Below are 14,769 nucleotides of genomic sequence, written 5' to 3'. Positions count from 1 at the left end.
CTGAGCACCGCCACACACCGCCCCCCCCACCCGGGCACCACCCCCGCGCATGCGCTCCGGTCCTTGCGGCGGCGCAAGCCCGGAGCGTTTTTTCTTCAGCCGCCAGAGCTCGGCGGGGCCACAGAGAGATCGGATGACTGCGGGCTAGAGAGGCGAGAAACAAGAGGCGAGCCGGGGGGCGGGGCCTCCTGTCCGGCAGGTAACGGGCAGAGGAGGGGCTCGGCCGCCCCAGCCCCAGTTTGTAGCGCTGCGGGAAGAGGCCAGGCTGGTTACCTTTCCTTCGTTAAATCCGTTTCCGTTTTCTTCTCCGTTAGGAGTGACTGGGTGAGCTTTGGCTTATTAAGCACCCGGCTTCAAACCGCGACCGCCCCAGGTAGGTGCCGGCCCGGCGCGTCCTAGTGACAGTGGACAGAGGGCGGATGGAAGGGCAGGAAGAAATACAGTGCTTCGCGGTGTTGTAAAAATGAGCCTTTACTCTGGCAATAGGAAGTCACATTTCAAAAGCTGATGCTTGTCAAGCTGATCTAAAAGACTTCATGAGAATGCAAAAATAGTTGCTTCTTTTTTAAAACTTGGCCATTTCTAATACAAAGTTTGTTTTCGTTTTAAATAGCCTTTCATTAATAAGCAAAGTATGTAATTTTTGAATTGGTTCTCTTCTTTCAAATTTAATCGAGACAGAGTTAACGGAGCACTAATCCAAGCAGGAGAGAAAAGGGACACTATACCATAGTTTAAATGAAAATACCCAGTATTGCAACGGAAAAAAAAAAAAAAAGTCCATTCACCTAGATTTAGTTGTGCTGAAACTAGAGGGCATTGCTTACATTCTGGAACCCTATCAATAAATAGTAACAAAGTTAAGTGCTAATTTGGGGTCGGGGGAGCCTCTTGAGATTAAAAAAAAATCTCAGAAATCTGTTGCTAGAAACATCTTGTTTAAAGAAGTGGAACAAGCCTTTCCATAAAATCAGTATTTAGCAATTTTACACATTACTGCAAAATAATATACTGAGTTTTGAAGAAATTTGAACATTTAAGTATAAACAATAAGACCAAATTGCTATCCAGTTAGAGCTTAGGAAACTTTGGGTATAGCTAGCAAGCTAGAATATACAAGATTACCAGTGTAATATTTTAAAACTGCATTAACACTCCTGGGTTACTTGGTTTTACAGAATGACTGAATTGCAGAATAAAAGTTTGGGCATCACTTAGTCCTTTTGTTGAATAAAATATTTTCATTTTTACCAGTAAGATCCTCAGTTTGATTTCAGTTACATTATGAAAAAATCACTTGTGGAAAGCTGATTAAAATTATAAATAGGGTAATGATAGTACATTTAGCCGTGATTAAAATTCTGCATACATTTCAGAGAGAGAGAGTTTTACAAGAATGTTAAATTTTAAACAAATGCTTATTTCATGCAGTTACAATAAACTTAGGCCAAAAACTTAAAAAATGGCACGTATATATTCAAATTAAATACTCAACCAGAAAAGGGATTCCACTATGAAAGAAGGCTGATGATACAATCTCAAGTACTGACAGAAATTGACCCCACCACAGTAAGTTATAATTTCAAAATGAAATCTTCATGACACTGAAACTGTCAAAAAACTTTGCATAAAATAGTCTTAAACTGAGATTTTAACATTTTCATTTTATGGCATTTGTTGAGGACATAGCATACCCAATAAGAAGTTTCTATGAAATTAAGTGTAAATATGGGACTGAAAATGGGTTTAAACATTTCATTAAAGATCAAAAATCAAACCTCATGCACCTAAAAATATTAGCAGTTTATTAGGAATTCTTCCCTTTCTCACCTGTACTAGTAACAAGTTACTGGTATCAGTATTTCAGATGAAAATATACTATAAACAGAGCAAAGAACACAGACTCCGTAGGTTAGAAATACTCTGGCTTATGCTAAGAAAAAGAAAATAACAAAAAGTCTTTTTTTAAGCAGACATGCAACCACAAATTTCTCAAGTAATCAAGACACTCGGTTGATTTGTATAACCAAAAAATATGCACTACATTAGTCTAATGAAAAAGGAATAGAAACCCTTAAGTTTCTATATTTTACTTTCTCAGATTTACGCATGCAAATCTTATATTAATATTCACAGATATTTTTAAATGGGAAAACAACTTGCTTCTAACAATTCAGTTTTCCAATAGCATGTTACCATGTTAAAAAGATTTGACAGTGCGTTCATTTAATCTGATGATTTTAATTTCAACTATTAACAAACTAAACCTCATTGCAAATAAGTTCTTTATAGTATCAAGACCAGATTTTCCAATCCTAGTGAAGGACTGAAATAGCCCAGACATGCTGCCATTGTGATCAGACTGTAATAAATTTGTAGTAAGTTCATCAAGTTCTTTTAAGGTGCTGTAGAGAAACATAAGAGGATGTGACTGTATCATCTAAAAATAGGACTGTTTTGATCTTTATACTTTTTATTTTCTATGTCATTGAAACTAAGATCTGCCTCATAGTGAGGCACATTTTGGCCATCTCTGTAAATGCCGCTACATGAAAGTAAAAATGAGAAAAAGTTGTAATAGTCACATTCATAGCTTTCATAGAAAAATATATATTCCCTGAATTAGTCATATCAAGTGGTCACCATTCAGTATGAATTCCAATATTATAAACAAAAGAAGAATATTAATGGATTTTCTCTAATTGTCTATTTCCAACGCTCTACTTCAGAACTCATTTATCAACATCCCCATCATTGAATCCCCAGGTCCTTCTAGTTTAAGTTGTTTATAACTTTGGGGGTTGCGAATTATGGGGACTGGATCTTGTTAAAATATTTGCTTCAATCAAAAGTCAAATAGGCTCAATGGCACTTCCTCTTGAAATGTGCCTTTTTTTCTCTTATTTCATTAACGACACTATAGTTATGGTGGTCTGAAATTTTATACTGTAATGCAGAACCCTGAAAATTAGCATCAGGTTGAGATTTTGAAATCTCAACCCTGTACAATTCCCATTATTTTCTTCCTCTAAAGAATCAAGAGATTTCTTCAAGGCCCTTCCTTTCTGGAAAGGAATAATCCCATGACAGACCATTTGTCTTTTATTTCCGCCTCTCCAGCTACAGGCTCCACAATCTATTTCCCCCTCAGAATTCTCTGTAACGTGTGTCTGTACAAGGGCTGACTAGGAGGAAGCCGTCCTCCCACTTTGACCCACTGGCTTATGGCTTTTAGAAATTCCTCAGGGCTTCCCTGGTGGCGCAGTGGTTGAGAACCTGCCTGCGAATGCAGGGGACACGGGTTCGAGCCCCGGTCTGGGAGGATCCCACATGCCGCGGAGCAACCGGGCCCGTGAGCCACAATTACTGAGCCTGCGCGTCTGGAGCCCGTGCTCCTCAACAAGAGAGGCCGCGACAGTGAGAGGCCCGCGCACCGCGATGAAGAGTGGCCCCCGCTTGCCGCAACTAGAGAAAGCCCTAGCACAGAAACGAAGACCCAACATAGCAACCAATCAATCAATTAAATAAATAAATCTTTAAAAAAAAAAAAAAAGAAATTCCTCAGAAGGTGCCAACAAGGGATTAACGTTAGAGCTAGGAGCAGAATGCAACTGCCAGTTTACTTGTGGCCCCTGGTTTTCAATTCCACTCTACATTTTCATAGTCACTACTGTGCTTTTTCTTTCCAGGATCTGAACCGCCTTAAAAAAGGCATTTTTCTATTAATATCTTCTAGCTCCTTTTCACTTTCAGAATTTATGGTTGTATCATCCTCTTTATAAACATTCAGTGATTTTTTCTTAGGTGCAGCAGAAGCATTTCGATGGGGCAGTCTTCTGCTACTCTTCCTAATCCACCCATTTTCTGGTCCTGAAATCGTTTCCTTTAGATTACTCGTTATCTTTATTTTATTTGCAGCAACAGTGGCACATCTGCGGGGAACTTTCTCAGGCACCATTTTTGCTTTCAGAGTTTCACTAGGCATTTGCACTGCATCCTTCTGATTATGCATACATGTTCTCATTTTTGTATTGGGTTCTCTGTCTCTAGGAACAGATTCTGAAAAATGAGTGAAAGTTCATATAAATGGAAAAATCTTGTAACACAAGATTTTACTACTACTTACATTCCTCAACAATACATTCCTCAACAATAAATGTTAAAACTACTCACATTGCTAAATTAAAAAACATAAATGATCATCGTCAATGATACATTTTCGACATTGATATAACCTTCCATTTCCTTATCTACAAAAGGAAGTCTTGGGTAGAAGCTACGATCCCTTGCACCTGGCATACTTTGCAATCTGGAAGGATAACTGTCACTCAAACAGTAGCAGACTTGTAAGAATGGAGTTAAGTACATTTAGTCACTAACCTAAAGCTACTAACCTAAAAGCACTTTTTAAAAATCTGAATTTTTTCAATAGAACTTTGTAGGTTTTAAATTTTGGTATCATTTCTAATACTCTATGTTGAATTACTTTAAAATACTCAATATGATTTCTGAAATAATTTTCCTAGAACCTAAACAAGAAGGAAATGCCATCATGACTATGATGATATAGCATCAGCCCTACTTCAAGATCCTTAAGGTTTTAATTCCAACACCAATATTTCCTTTAGTCAAAAAAAATTACATGGGTAACTAGTAGATAAAAAGGAACTGTATATTAGTTTTATATAACTGAAATGTGGTTTTCATCCTAGATTCATTTTCTTCAAATTATTCCAGCATTTTATATAACTGAAATGATTAAATCCTAGTTTCACTATTATTCAGATACTTTTTGAGCTGGTATATGCTGGGCACACAGAGGATCAGGCTAAATATTCTAAAAGAAATGAACTCTACACACGCAAGTATAGTTGCTATAAGGAAGAAGCACAGGGTGCTGTGAGAAATACTCCAGAAACCTAACTTCATAAGGGAAAGCTTCCTTTGAGGAAGTGTTATTGTAGCTGTGAGCTAGAAGCTGACGGGGTCCACCAGCCAAAAGGCAGGACAAAAGGCACACTACAGAGGCAGGTCCTTCACGCGGCCTGAGGCGGCCTCCGAGGTAGCTCCGATGGGTCTCAGTGGGGTCGTGCTGAGCTGCCACGTGGTGCTGGGCCTACCACTCGACATCTACCAGCTGAGATGGGCTCAAATCATTTTTATTTTTGCCAACATCTGAATGCCGTTATTTTCAAGTTTCAAATACAAGATTAATGAGCAAAAGTATCTGGGGCAAAAGTATCTCTTGATAAAAATGCATCTGAAGTTCATTAGCCCCTGAATGTTGGGCCTTATCTGTTGGCAATCTAGTCTTGCTGCCACTGAGTCAAACTACCTAAAACTGTCTTAAAGGTTCACAAGTCTTGCTGGGGGGTGAGGTTGTAGGACCCTGCCTCATGTCTCCAGACATTCAGCAGTTGATAAGGACAGGCTGCAGATACTGAAATCACCACACATCTGGAGGACTCGCTTCCCCTATATCCTTTTCACTGCTAAGGACAGAAAATAAGGGTTTTCTCAGCTATCAACACGGTTACTCTGTAGCAGTGAAACTACAAATTACCAGCCTTCTTAGTTTTTCCTTTTGTGAGGGGAGACGTGTATCTTTCTGTCACCAAGGGCAAATGAGTACAGGTGAAAATGGCTTCTGTGGATTGACATGTTCATTAACAACAGAGCAAGGATTATGAGGAAGGTCTTCCACACTCAAAAACCCTTCAGATTTTACCTTAAGTCTATGAAAGTCGTTTCAAAGATGTGCTTTGTGCTTTCTCCAAGACCCATGAAAGTTCTCCCAAAGTAGATTAGGAACTACTCTGCTAAAAGCAACCCCCCACAAATGCCTCAGTCTTCTATTTGCTTTTCCAGTGAAATTCTATTTCTAAAGACATGATGTGCTCAATTTAAGTCCCATGGCGTTGCAAAAACGGCATCTTAGCAGGCCGAGCTACTCAGCGGGCCAGGGCTCCATGCAGCAGGTCCCCCCCTCCACACCCTTGGCTGGGCTCTGTGGAGTCCCCTGCGCATGAAATTGGGGAGTGAAAGGAGGACTGGCTTAAAGTGGTGTTTTTACCACTTCAAACAATGTTTTTAAATTATAAACTACTGTCTCAGCAAACCAACCCTGGATTCAAAGTGAACCTTTAGCACATTAAATCAATGTTAAGCAAATGCTAGAATATAAATATGCTACAACAGATGAAGTTTTTAAAAATATATGGCAAAATTAAGGTGAAATTTGTACTTTATGGTAAGATAAGGATATGCTATTATCAGTCAACAAACTGCATCCATTTGCATGTTGAAAAAAATATTAAAAATAGGCAATTGGTTCATTCCCAACAACATATCCAGTTGAATGGTATAGATAAAATCCTATTACACTAAAAATTTCTGTGGGACAAAATGATTTAAATTGCATTAACTAATTCCTTTTTATTTTTTAACTAATTCCTTTCTAATGTAGTGATGAAAGTACTTATACTGACAACTTAGGAACCTAGTAATACCAACTCTTAAGACATCTGTAATCCAAAATAAGGGAAAAGTTAAGATTCTACAGAAGAAACTATAATTAGGCTTTTAAAAATGCTTTAAGGACATATGAACTGTGTCCAGAGGAGAGAGAATACAGGAATAAGTTATACTGTATAAGCAACTCCAACTTGATATAGCTGTATCTCTAAAGACTCAGACCATAAAATGGGAATTTCATAAAGATAAAAACAATCTGAGGAAGACAGAAGAATGACAGTGGGGAACTTTTTAAAATATAATAATACATACATGTAAGTCAGTGTTAATTTTATTACTGAGAACTTGGTAAATTATAAAGTGTTTTATTGTCCTTGAGAAAATCACAGTTTTTAGAAATATATACAGGATAATTCAGGGTTAGAGAGAAGTCCAATTTATGTATTAGGGTACAAGCTTAAAATTTTTGGAGGATACTGCTCTAAAAATACATCTGTGATCGTGTCATTTAATACTAACAAATCAGTATAATCCCAAAAGTCCTACTGTCCTAGATGGTCTTGGGTCAGCCACAGGTGTTGGAATAGTCACTGAGTGCTAGAGGCATTGTTGCTTTTCTGTAAATGATTCCCTATTTGGGTATGATAAAAACTTCATTAGTAGAGTGAAAATTTACACCTTTAATGGTGCTCCATCAGAGTTTACCTAGATGACCACTTTAAATTATAACTCAGAGATCACTATGTATTCTAATATAGTCTGTAGTGAATAGAAACTTGGATATAGACATTGCAGTTCTGATTCAAAGCAGCCATCTCTAGTTTCTGTACTTTAAGGTTCATATTCCAATTATGATACTTCATGATACAAAATTGTATTCCTAAATCCAAAGTAAACTTCGTATCACTGCTATAGAAGCATAAACAATTTTAATCTTATCAGCATTTCAACTGGGAGTATTAGAAACAAATTTGATAATGGAAAAATATAAAAGAATGTGTGAATCAAAATGAAAATATGCTAGCCTATTTCATATACTTTAAGTACAGACATTAGTGGTCACTGTGATTGGTGGATAAATCAAATCCCTATAAAGGGGAAACATTTTAGTTGCAAGTCATAACCTCTGTCCTGCAAGCCTCTTATCAGAGCAGATCTGAGATGTCCTTTCTTGTCTCTCCTTCATTGATAGGCAATGAAATGACCAAAACTCAGGAAGCAAATAGCATTTACTACTGATATTCCTTACAGCGTAAATTTCCAGAAGATCCCATAAACTGAAAGTCTCTTTAGAGAAGGGCTGTAGAATAGTGTTTTCTGTAACTCGCTGGGTTTAACATTTTTCTAGGGGGAGTTGGTAACACTGAGAAGTCAATGTCTGTGGTATGGCAGTGTCAGGTCAAGGGATTGTCAGAAATAATTCTGTAACCAAGAGTTGTTCTCTGCTAGTTTGGTCACTTCTGTGGTTGAACACATGAACTTAAGTCTTTAATTCATTCAACGATGGGTACATAGAACCTTGTTTTGTTTTGCATCTACAGCTCATCTCTCTATAGTTTTCTTTCATCTCTAGGAGCAATTAATTGGTAACAGTCATATAATGATTCTCACAAGAGTTGTGATGGCTACTGCAACTTTTTTTCTAAAAATCTGATAAAAACTATATGAAGTATGAATTCAGGGATCTTACATTTATCTGCTTAATGAATTTTTTCAGAGAGATCTCACATCATTTCAGACTAACGGAGGCAGGAAAAGAAGATATCAGAAGTAAATACTGGGTTTTCCATCTACTTTATTAGTTTACGAATGAAAAGCAGCAGGGCCACAGACAGTCCAAGGGCAGCCCCTTTTCAAGAACATCTGACTCCCTCCGGTTTCCCCTGGCTCACAACAAACTGTAGCCCTGCATTCTGCCTGCATGAGAAGAAATCACAAATGGATAAAGGTTGGAGAGTTGCTTAAGACAAGAGGTAAAGATGAGCTGCAATGGAAATTGACTGGATGTTGCAGACCTCACAGAATTAACCAGCTAGAAGGCTCGTAGTAGTTTAAAAAAAAAAAAAAAAAAAAAAAGCCTTTGCTTGTAATTATGATGACTATTACATTTATTATACTCTACTACTTCAGTTAGTTGTCTAAAAAATTGGTTCCTAGTTGACAATGCTGACTCAGTCGTGGTAACGAGCTAATTTAGAAAGTTAAAGTAGAGCTCTCATGTGGGAGTGGAAAATTAAAGATTTGCCTTTTTGACAAGCTCCAGTAAAGTGGTAGAATTTTACAGATGAACTGAATATGTCCATACAGTCCAAGGACTAAGGATGGATCAAAACTTAGGAAATCAACTTCGACCTATTAAAAATTAAAGATTCCTTTAACATTTAACCACTGATCAAAAAAGGTAATGATTTCTACGTAATTTTCCTTGTGGAACCAACAGTAGGTAGGGCTGGCTGCTGCAGTCCACATAGTCTGTGCCATCTCATTTCAATTGTCAGAATGCCTCTTTCTCTTTACAGTCCTAATTCCCATGAAAGATTTTAATAAATGATAAAACTTACCTTAAAATTAACGTAAAAACTAAACTATGACCAGACAATACGCTGTAGCACTGATAATTAAATTCAATGAAATTATCGGTCTTGACAAATAGTCTGTAGCAACTTGCATGCTGCCAAAGATAGAGCCTGCAAATTTGTAGGATTCAAACGCTGTGAGTGTCCCCGCCCCTCCTCCATCAAATCCATAAAAGCAATCCTTGAAGAGACACCAAGTAAGAGTCTTGATATTCTTCTACCAAGTTAACAACATATTAGGAACCAGTTTGGCCGATTATGAGTGATTGGTAAAAATTTCTCTTAACTTTGAGAATTCCCATGTATCCTTAGGCAACATCTATAATTTTAAGAAACAGCTATAAAAACTTTTCTTAAAATGTGAGAAAAGACAACAGAGCCCTCACCATTATACTCTTCACACTTCAGTTCTTTCCATTAAATTCACAATTTGAGCTGTAAGTAGGATTAGCATTTACTAATCAAGTTGGACTAGATTCTTCCACAATGCTCCATTTTCTCCCTAGCTTTGACAAATATATTTGATCTGGTATGTATGTTCCCGAATACTAGAATAAGAGACAGTCTTATTCTGTTAGGTTGCAAATTTCTTAGGGTCTCTGCTTTATTATTCCCTGATAAGCCACAGCAGAAGTTGAGAGATATAACTTAAATAATTAACAGACGGAAAGTTCTTCTACAATGAAGGTGCTTTGTTAAAACTCCATCATACTGGAATAACTGAACTATAATTTCCATACAATGTACGAACTAAAGGATTTGGTGACAACCACAAGATACCTGATAAAGTAAATATATTGACTTAGTATCAATGAAAAGAATGGAGATGGCATTTCAGCTATAAAAAGGCAGGCAAAAAAACCTTTTCTAGCCATTAAACTATTCCTCAAAAAACGAGTACAAAGGAAGTAGAAAGGAAAAACCAAAAATATTGTATGCACCTTTAACAATGTTCTTGCAATCTACTGATACACAAACCTCTCATTTTTTTCAGGTAACACAAATTCAATTTGTACTGACAGGAGAGATTAATAAAACCCTTTCATTTTAGTTTTTAATACCATACAGTGAAGTTAATAAGTTCTGTGTTCTGATTATTCTAAAGAAAAACAGGCGGGAAGAGCGACAGGGAACACGGTATGGACCCAGCGTCACTCTGAATGAGAACTTTTACTTAAGAAGTCATCAAGCAATGGAGTGTGAAGGATTCAGTGACGGGTCTTATTTTTGGACAGTAGTTACCTTCAGATGGCATGTTTATTGGTTTACGTCTCCTTTTCCCATTTGCACGTCTAGGTTTTGAAGTGCCTTTTCCTAAAACATAAGTTCTTTCCCCCCATTCTCTTATTATAAAACGAATTTATTTTTTAGGTACAACTCTTAACTATCTAGAAGAAACTTTTTTGTTGTAACTTAGAAGCTGTGAGTAAATAAATGCTTTATCATTCTTTCAAGGATTACTAAATTGACAAAGGGTTTAATCCCTAAAATAAAGGGAGAATGGTTACCCTAGGAATTATCTGAAAATGGGATAAACTTTTCCTTTTATTCAGAAGTTACTACACATTGTCAGTATACCCTTTTTAAATAAGCAGGAAGTGGGGGGAAAAAAGCTTTTTTAAACCTCACCTTTTTTTTTAATGTCTGAAATCTTTTTGTCTTAATATGCTTGGTAAAATTAGTCTTTCAAAGGAATCAAAAATCAAATCTAAATACACCTCAAACCTTTTTTTTTAACCATAAATGAATAAAATCATAGGACTTCGGACATACACAACCACAGTAGTCTTTTTTTCATATACATCAAGTTACTTCAAGTGCAATTGAAAGCTATAGCACTTACTTCTGGATCAGTTCACATTCACTTTGTAACCTTTTGTCTTTTTTCACAAGAAAAATACAAACTGATCCCAAACATATTAAAGTACATCTGTGCATTAAATCCCTGCTCATTTCACATAAAGAGAAGTAGAAAAAAAGTCAAACATGTTCTAGTGCTCAATGTAAACATTTTGAACTATTAATTATTTATTAATTTTCCTTAAAGGTACTTAGCAGTGTGTGTCACATATTCAAAGTTAACCTTAGGAATAGCACCGTGACCAAAAAAACCCATAAAAATGATTCTTTCTATAATCCCTTAGTTTACTTCAGAACTTGAGAAGCTACCATTGTCAACCATGCTTTCAAAGTCACCAGGCCAATTTTTGGGGGTTTTTGTTTGTTTGCTTTTCAGATGAAACCAAAATACCGCTTCTACACACAAAGGCCTAACCATTTTGGACAAAATGAACAATTATGAACGGTTGACCAGCCAATCAATTCAGTTAATTCAGTCCAAAAGATAAGACTAGTTCTATTGATGAAGCCTAAATGGTCAAATATCATTTTACCAAAAGAACTGATGTATTTATGAATATAGTCCGTATTTATTTATGGATTTTTTTGGTACCTTTTTCCAGGTGATGGTAAACATGGAGTTATAACCCTGAGAATAGATATAAAACAGAAGCTTAAGAAGAGTTAAAATAAATTAATGGATATGACATCTATCACCATTTCTTAAAATTAAGGAAGTAAAGAGCATGCCACTAATTTTTTTCAGGTCAGTAGTCAAGGACAATTATCCTGACTCAATCTGTTAACAATACAGTTAACACGAGCTTTGAGAAGAAAAGCATCATAGTTTTGAAGTGGTGATAGCTCTCTCAACAACCGAAGGAGAGGTAGGTATACCACCTACCTCAGTTGGTAATGTCTAAGAACATCCTTCCCCTTACACCAGAGTAGAAAGAGAAAGTACCTTCTACCATGTCAACTGGAAAAGATAACTAAAAAGTAGCAACACTTAAGAACATTCTAACACTGATACCAGAGTCTGATGCTTTTCCTTATCTGCCACCTTAAGGATACACAGGAGAAAAGGGTTAATTTTGTCTGAAACCAAACACAGTTAGGGCCAATAAATAACAAAGGGTGGGAGTACTGTAACATACCCCATTAGCTACGAAATATGTAAACCACTTGAATCAAGTCCATCTTCAGGCACAAAAAAGCTAGGAATGGCCACCTATATACTGTTTGGAGTAGCACAACCTATCAAGTAAAAATATTTGGCTCGAAAATAAGTGTACTATGGTATTTGATGATGTAAAAGTTACGCTTTAAGTGGATTTCAAAATTATTTTCCCACAACACATGACAGTTTCTTAGATTTAAACTAGAGGTCACTAATAAAGATACTTAGTTGCACCGGCAAAGACTGCTTGGGATTGCACATGGCAGCAGTAGACTAAAAGAGATGGAGAGTGACATTTAACTATTTTCCTATATAAATGAGATTTGTGATTGCACTCTTAACAAAAATCAACTCTACAATTTCAAGAGATGGGGCGAAATTACACATAATTTACTCTTTTAGCCCTGTACACTCTATTGAAGAACACACTTTATCTAAATCTAAGGCACACAAACTCCTCTATTTCACAGAGTAAGACTATGGAAGACCAAGATTTTGGTTAAATTCCGTACATGGAAACCAGGAGATCTTGGAAAGACAAATTATATAGCATTTTGTTAGTGCACAATTTAAAAGAAAATGCTAGTATTATGGTCTGGCCTTAGAGGTTTAAAATGTACAAATGTTAAAAAAAAAAAAATAATTTACCAGCACTTTATAAATTCAAGTTTATAAAATAAAATGGATGATATTTTCCTTAAAAATAAAAGAAAAAGACCCAACAGGGCTTGGAAACAAAACTTGGAAACCATTTCAATGAAAACGACCAATCTGGTATAATGCACTCTACTCAAGTAGCCAGGGAAAGAAAAAAGTGGTAGGTACCTTGTCTACTAATCATGGTTACCCCTCCCACGATTGTTATGTCAGTATGCACATAATATTTATGAAGAATCTGTAAACAAAGGTCACATGAAATTCATACTACAATAGGACTGGGATTAGAAACTACCACCTCTTGACGAATTCTGAAAATAACTATGACAATTGCTACCATGAAAGTAATGCTCATTGGTTTTGATAACCAGAATGTCTAGTGTTTAACATATTTCAAACTCTTGCTATATGTAGTTAAATACTGTCAAAGTAGATCTGCCCCCAAAATGAAGCATATTTTGGCACCTGTGCTGAATGCTGCTACAAAGGCAAGCAAGTGCAAATAAAAATAACAGTCATGATTTAGTCACATTCATAACTTTTCATAGAAAAATATAAATATATTCCCTGAATTGTAGGACAAAAAATAATTTCAACAGCCAGCTTTCACTATAAATTCCAGTCCATTCCCTCTTTCAATGAACTGGTTTTCCCTCAAGGTCATAAGGTGCAATCATCAAAATCTAACACATTTTCTAAGCTCCTGTCGTCATCCCCATCGTGGTATCTCACGGTCCTCCTGCCCTGATTCCTCGTCTTTATCTTTGAACGCCGAAGAACTCTTCTAGACTTTGCATAGTCCACGTCCTCCCAGTCATTGTCATCCACATTTAACCTAGGACGTTTGCTTTGTCTTTGTCGTCTCATGGTTTTAGATACGTTAGCTGTGAAAGTTTTACCTTTTCTAACTACTTTTGCTTTTCCTTTCATTTTCCTCTTTTTGGTTTTTGTATCATCAGTAAAGTCAGCATCTGATTCAGTGGCAGATCGCAAATCTGAATCAGATTTGGGACTAGTGTCAGGTCCACACTTCGGGCTCCCTGGTGTTTCAGAAGCTTTCACATTTTCCAGTTCAGGACGCAGTCTCTTCCTCTTCGTTCCCGCCACCTCGGCTGCCTCCTGCGAATCCCGCATCACCTTTGTCTCACTGAAAGGAGCCTTCCCATAGGTCCTGAGTCTTCTGCCGTTCCACCTGCGTAGCCCATAATTCAGTTCCTCTTCAAAGTTATTCTCTGCAGTAGCTTTTTGCACCGGAGCTGACTCAGAAGAACATTTTCTACCAGTCTCATTCCCTGGAATATGGCTTTTTGAATCTTCCTCCGAAGACCCAATCAAGGAATTCTTTGTTTTAGAAGGTGCAACATTTGTTTTGTGACTACTGGTATGCCTGTTCTTGTGTCTTGAATTCAACATACCTTCAGAGTCTGAGTCTTCATTTAAAGACTGATTAATACTTTTTGTACTACCGTCTGAGTCGGCTTCAGGTGGCTTCCCTTCACAGCCATATTGTTCGTTTGGCACGTCACAGTTTACATCTCCCTCAGACTCACTCACTATCTTCTTAGCTGTGGTACATGCAAAATGGAGGGACTTTTTCCTTCCCTTTTTGCTTCTAGTACACACATTTTCTAAACTGACGTCTTCCACATCACTCATCAGCTTGATCCTAGTAGCAGCGGTGGTGGCACATCTTCGAGGAACTCTTAGGAGACCCGTTTTGGCTTTTGATGCTTTCTTAACCACCTTCGAATTGCTGTCTGAGTCACTGGAGCAGACCCTTTTCCTGGCGACTTTTCTGCTTTGTCCATGGTCTTGTGATGCAGAGTCTAAAAATTAAGAGTACTCTTTTAATCTTTAATAGAAGATTAAGTCTAAAGGAATTAAATGTTCAACATTTTAAACAACTGAAGTCCGAGATTCTTTCTAACTTGGAAAGAGGGTGGCAGTGAATGGGTTGGGCTTTTACTACTTTAGAACTGACTTTTTCAGCCTCACCACCATCCACAAGTATAACACACTCCATCAATAACATCCCATGCCTTT

General features: G+C 37.0%; 1 protein-coding gene and 2 long non-coding RNA genes across 8 annotated transcripts in view; 2 read left to right on the top strand and 1 right to left on the bottom strand.

Annotated features, from left to right (window-relative positions):
• Nucleotides 1–14,769, top strand: part of LOC309629643 — a 545,666-nt gene that overhangs the window by 182,265 nt on the left and 348,632 nt on the right. The window lies entirely within an intron of this gene.
• On the top strand, nucleotides 27–8,595 carry LOC309629632. Of its 3 annotated transcripts, XR_014245150.1 has the most exons (3): nucleotides 27–199; nucleotides 315–373; nucleotides 4,260–8,595. It is a non-coding gene; the product is annotated as an uncharacterized lncRNA (long non-coding RNA). The 3 variants fall into 3 exon arrangements; XR_014245151.1 differs by lacking the exon at nucleotides 27–199 and having other exon boundaries at nucleotides 206–373; nucleotides 8,192–8,595; XR_014245152.1 differs by lacking the exon at nucleotides 27–199 and having other exon boundaries at nucleotides 206–373.
• BRWD1 (bromodomain and WD repeat domain containing 1) overlaps nucleotides 397–14,769 on the bottom strand; it is a 127,554-nt gene continuing 113,181 nt past the window's right edge. For 3 of the 4 annotated variants that reach the window (XM_082393797.1, XM_082393798.1, XM_082393796.1), the window contains one exon: nucleotides 9,749–14,552. In XM_082393797.1, the coding sequence (XP_082249923.1) occupies nucleotides 13,387–14,552 (1,166 nt within the window). In that variant the 3' untranslated portion in view covers nucleotides 9,749–13,386. Of the gene's footprint in view, nucleotides 4,060–9,748; nucleotides 14,553–14,769 lie in introns of those variants that run through there. The other variant, XM_082393799.1, reaches the window with a different exon arrangement.

This window comes from Balaenoptera borealis (genome assembly GCF_965194805.1).
Source record: "Balaenoptera borealis genome assembly, chromosome: 5".
Taxonomy (NCBI): Eukaryota; Metazoa; Chordata; class Mammalia; order Artiodactyla; family Balaenopteridae; genus Balaenoptera; species Balaenoptera borealis.
This window is presented reverse-complemented; position numbering and strand designations above follow the sequence as displayed.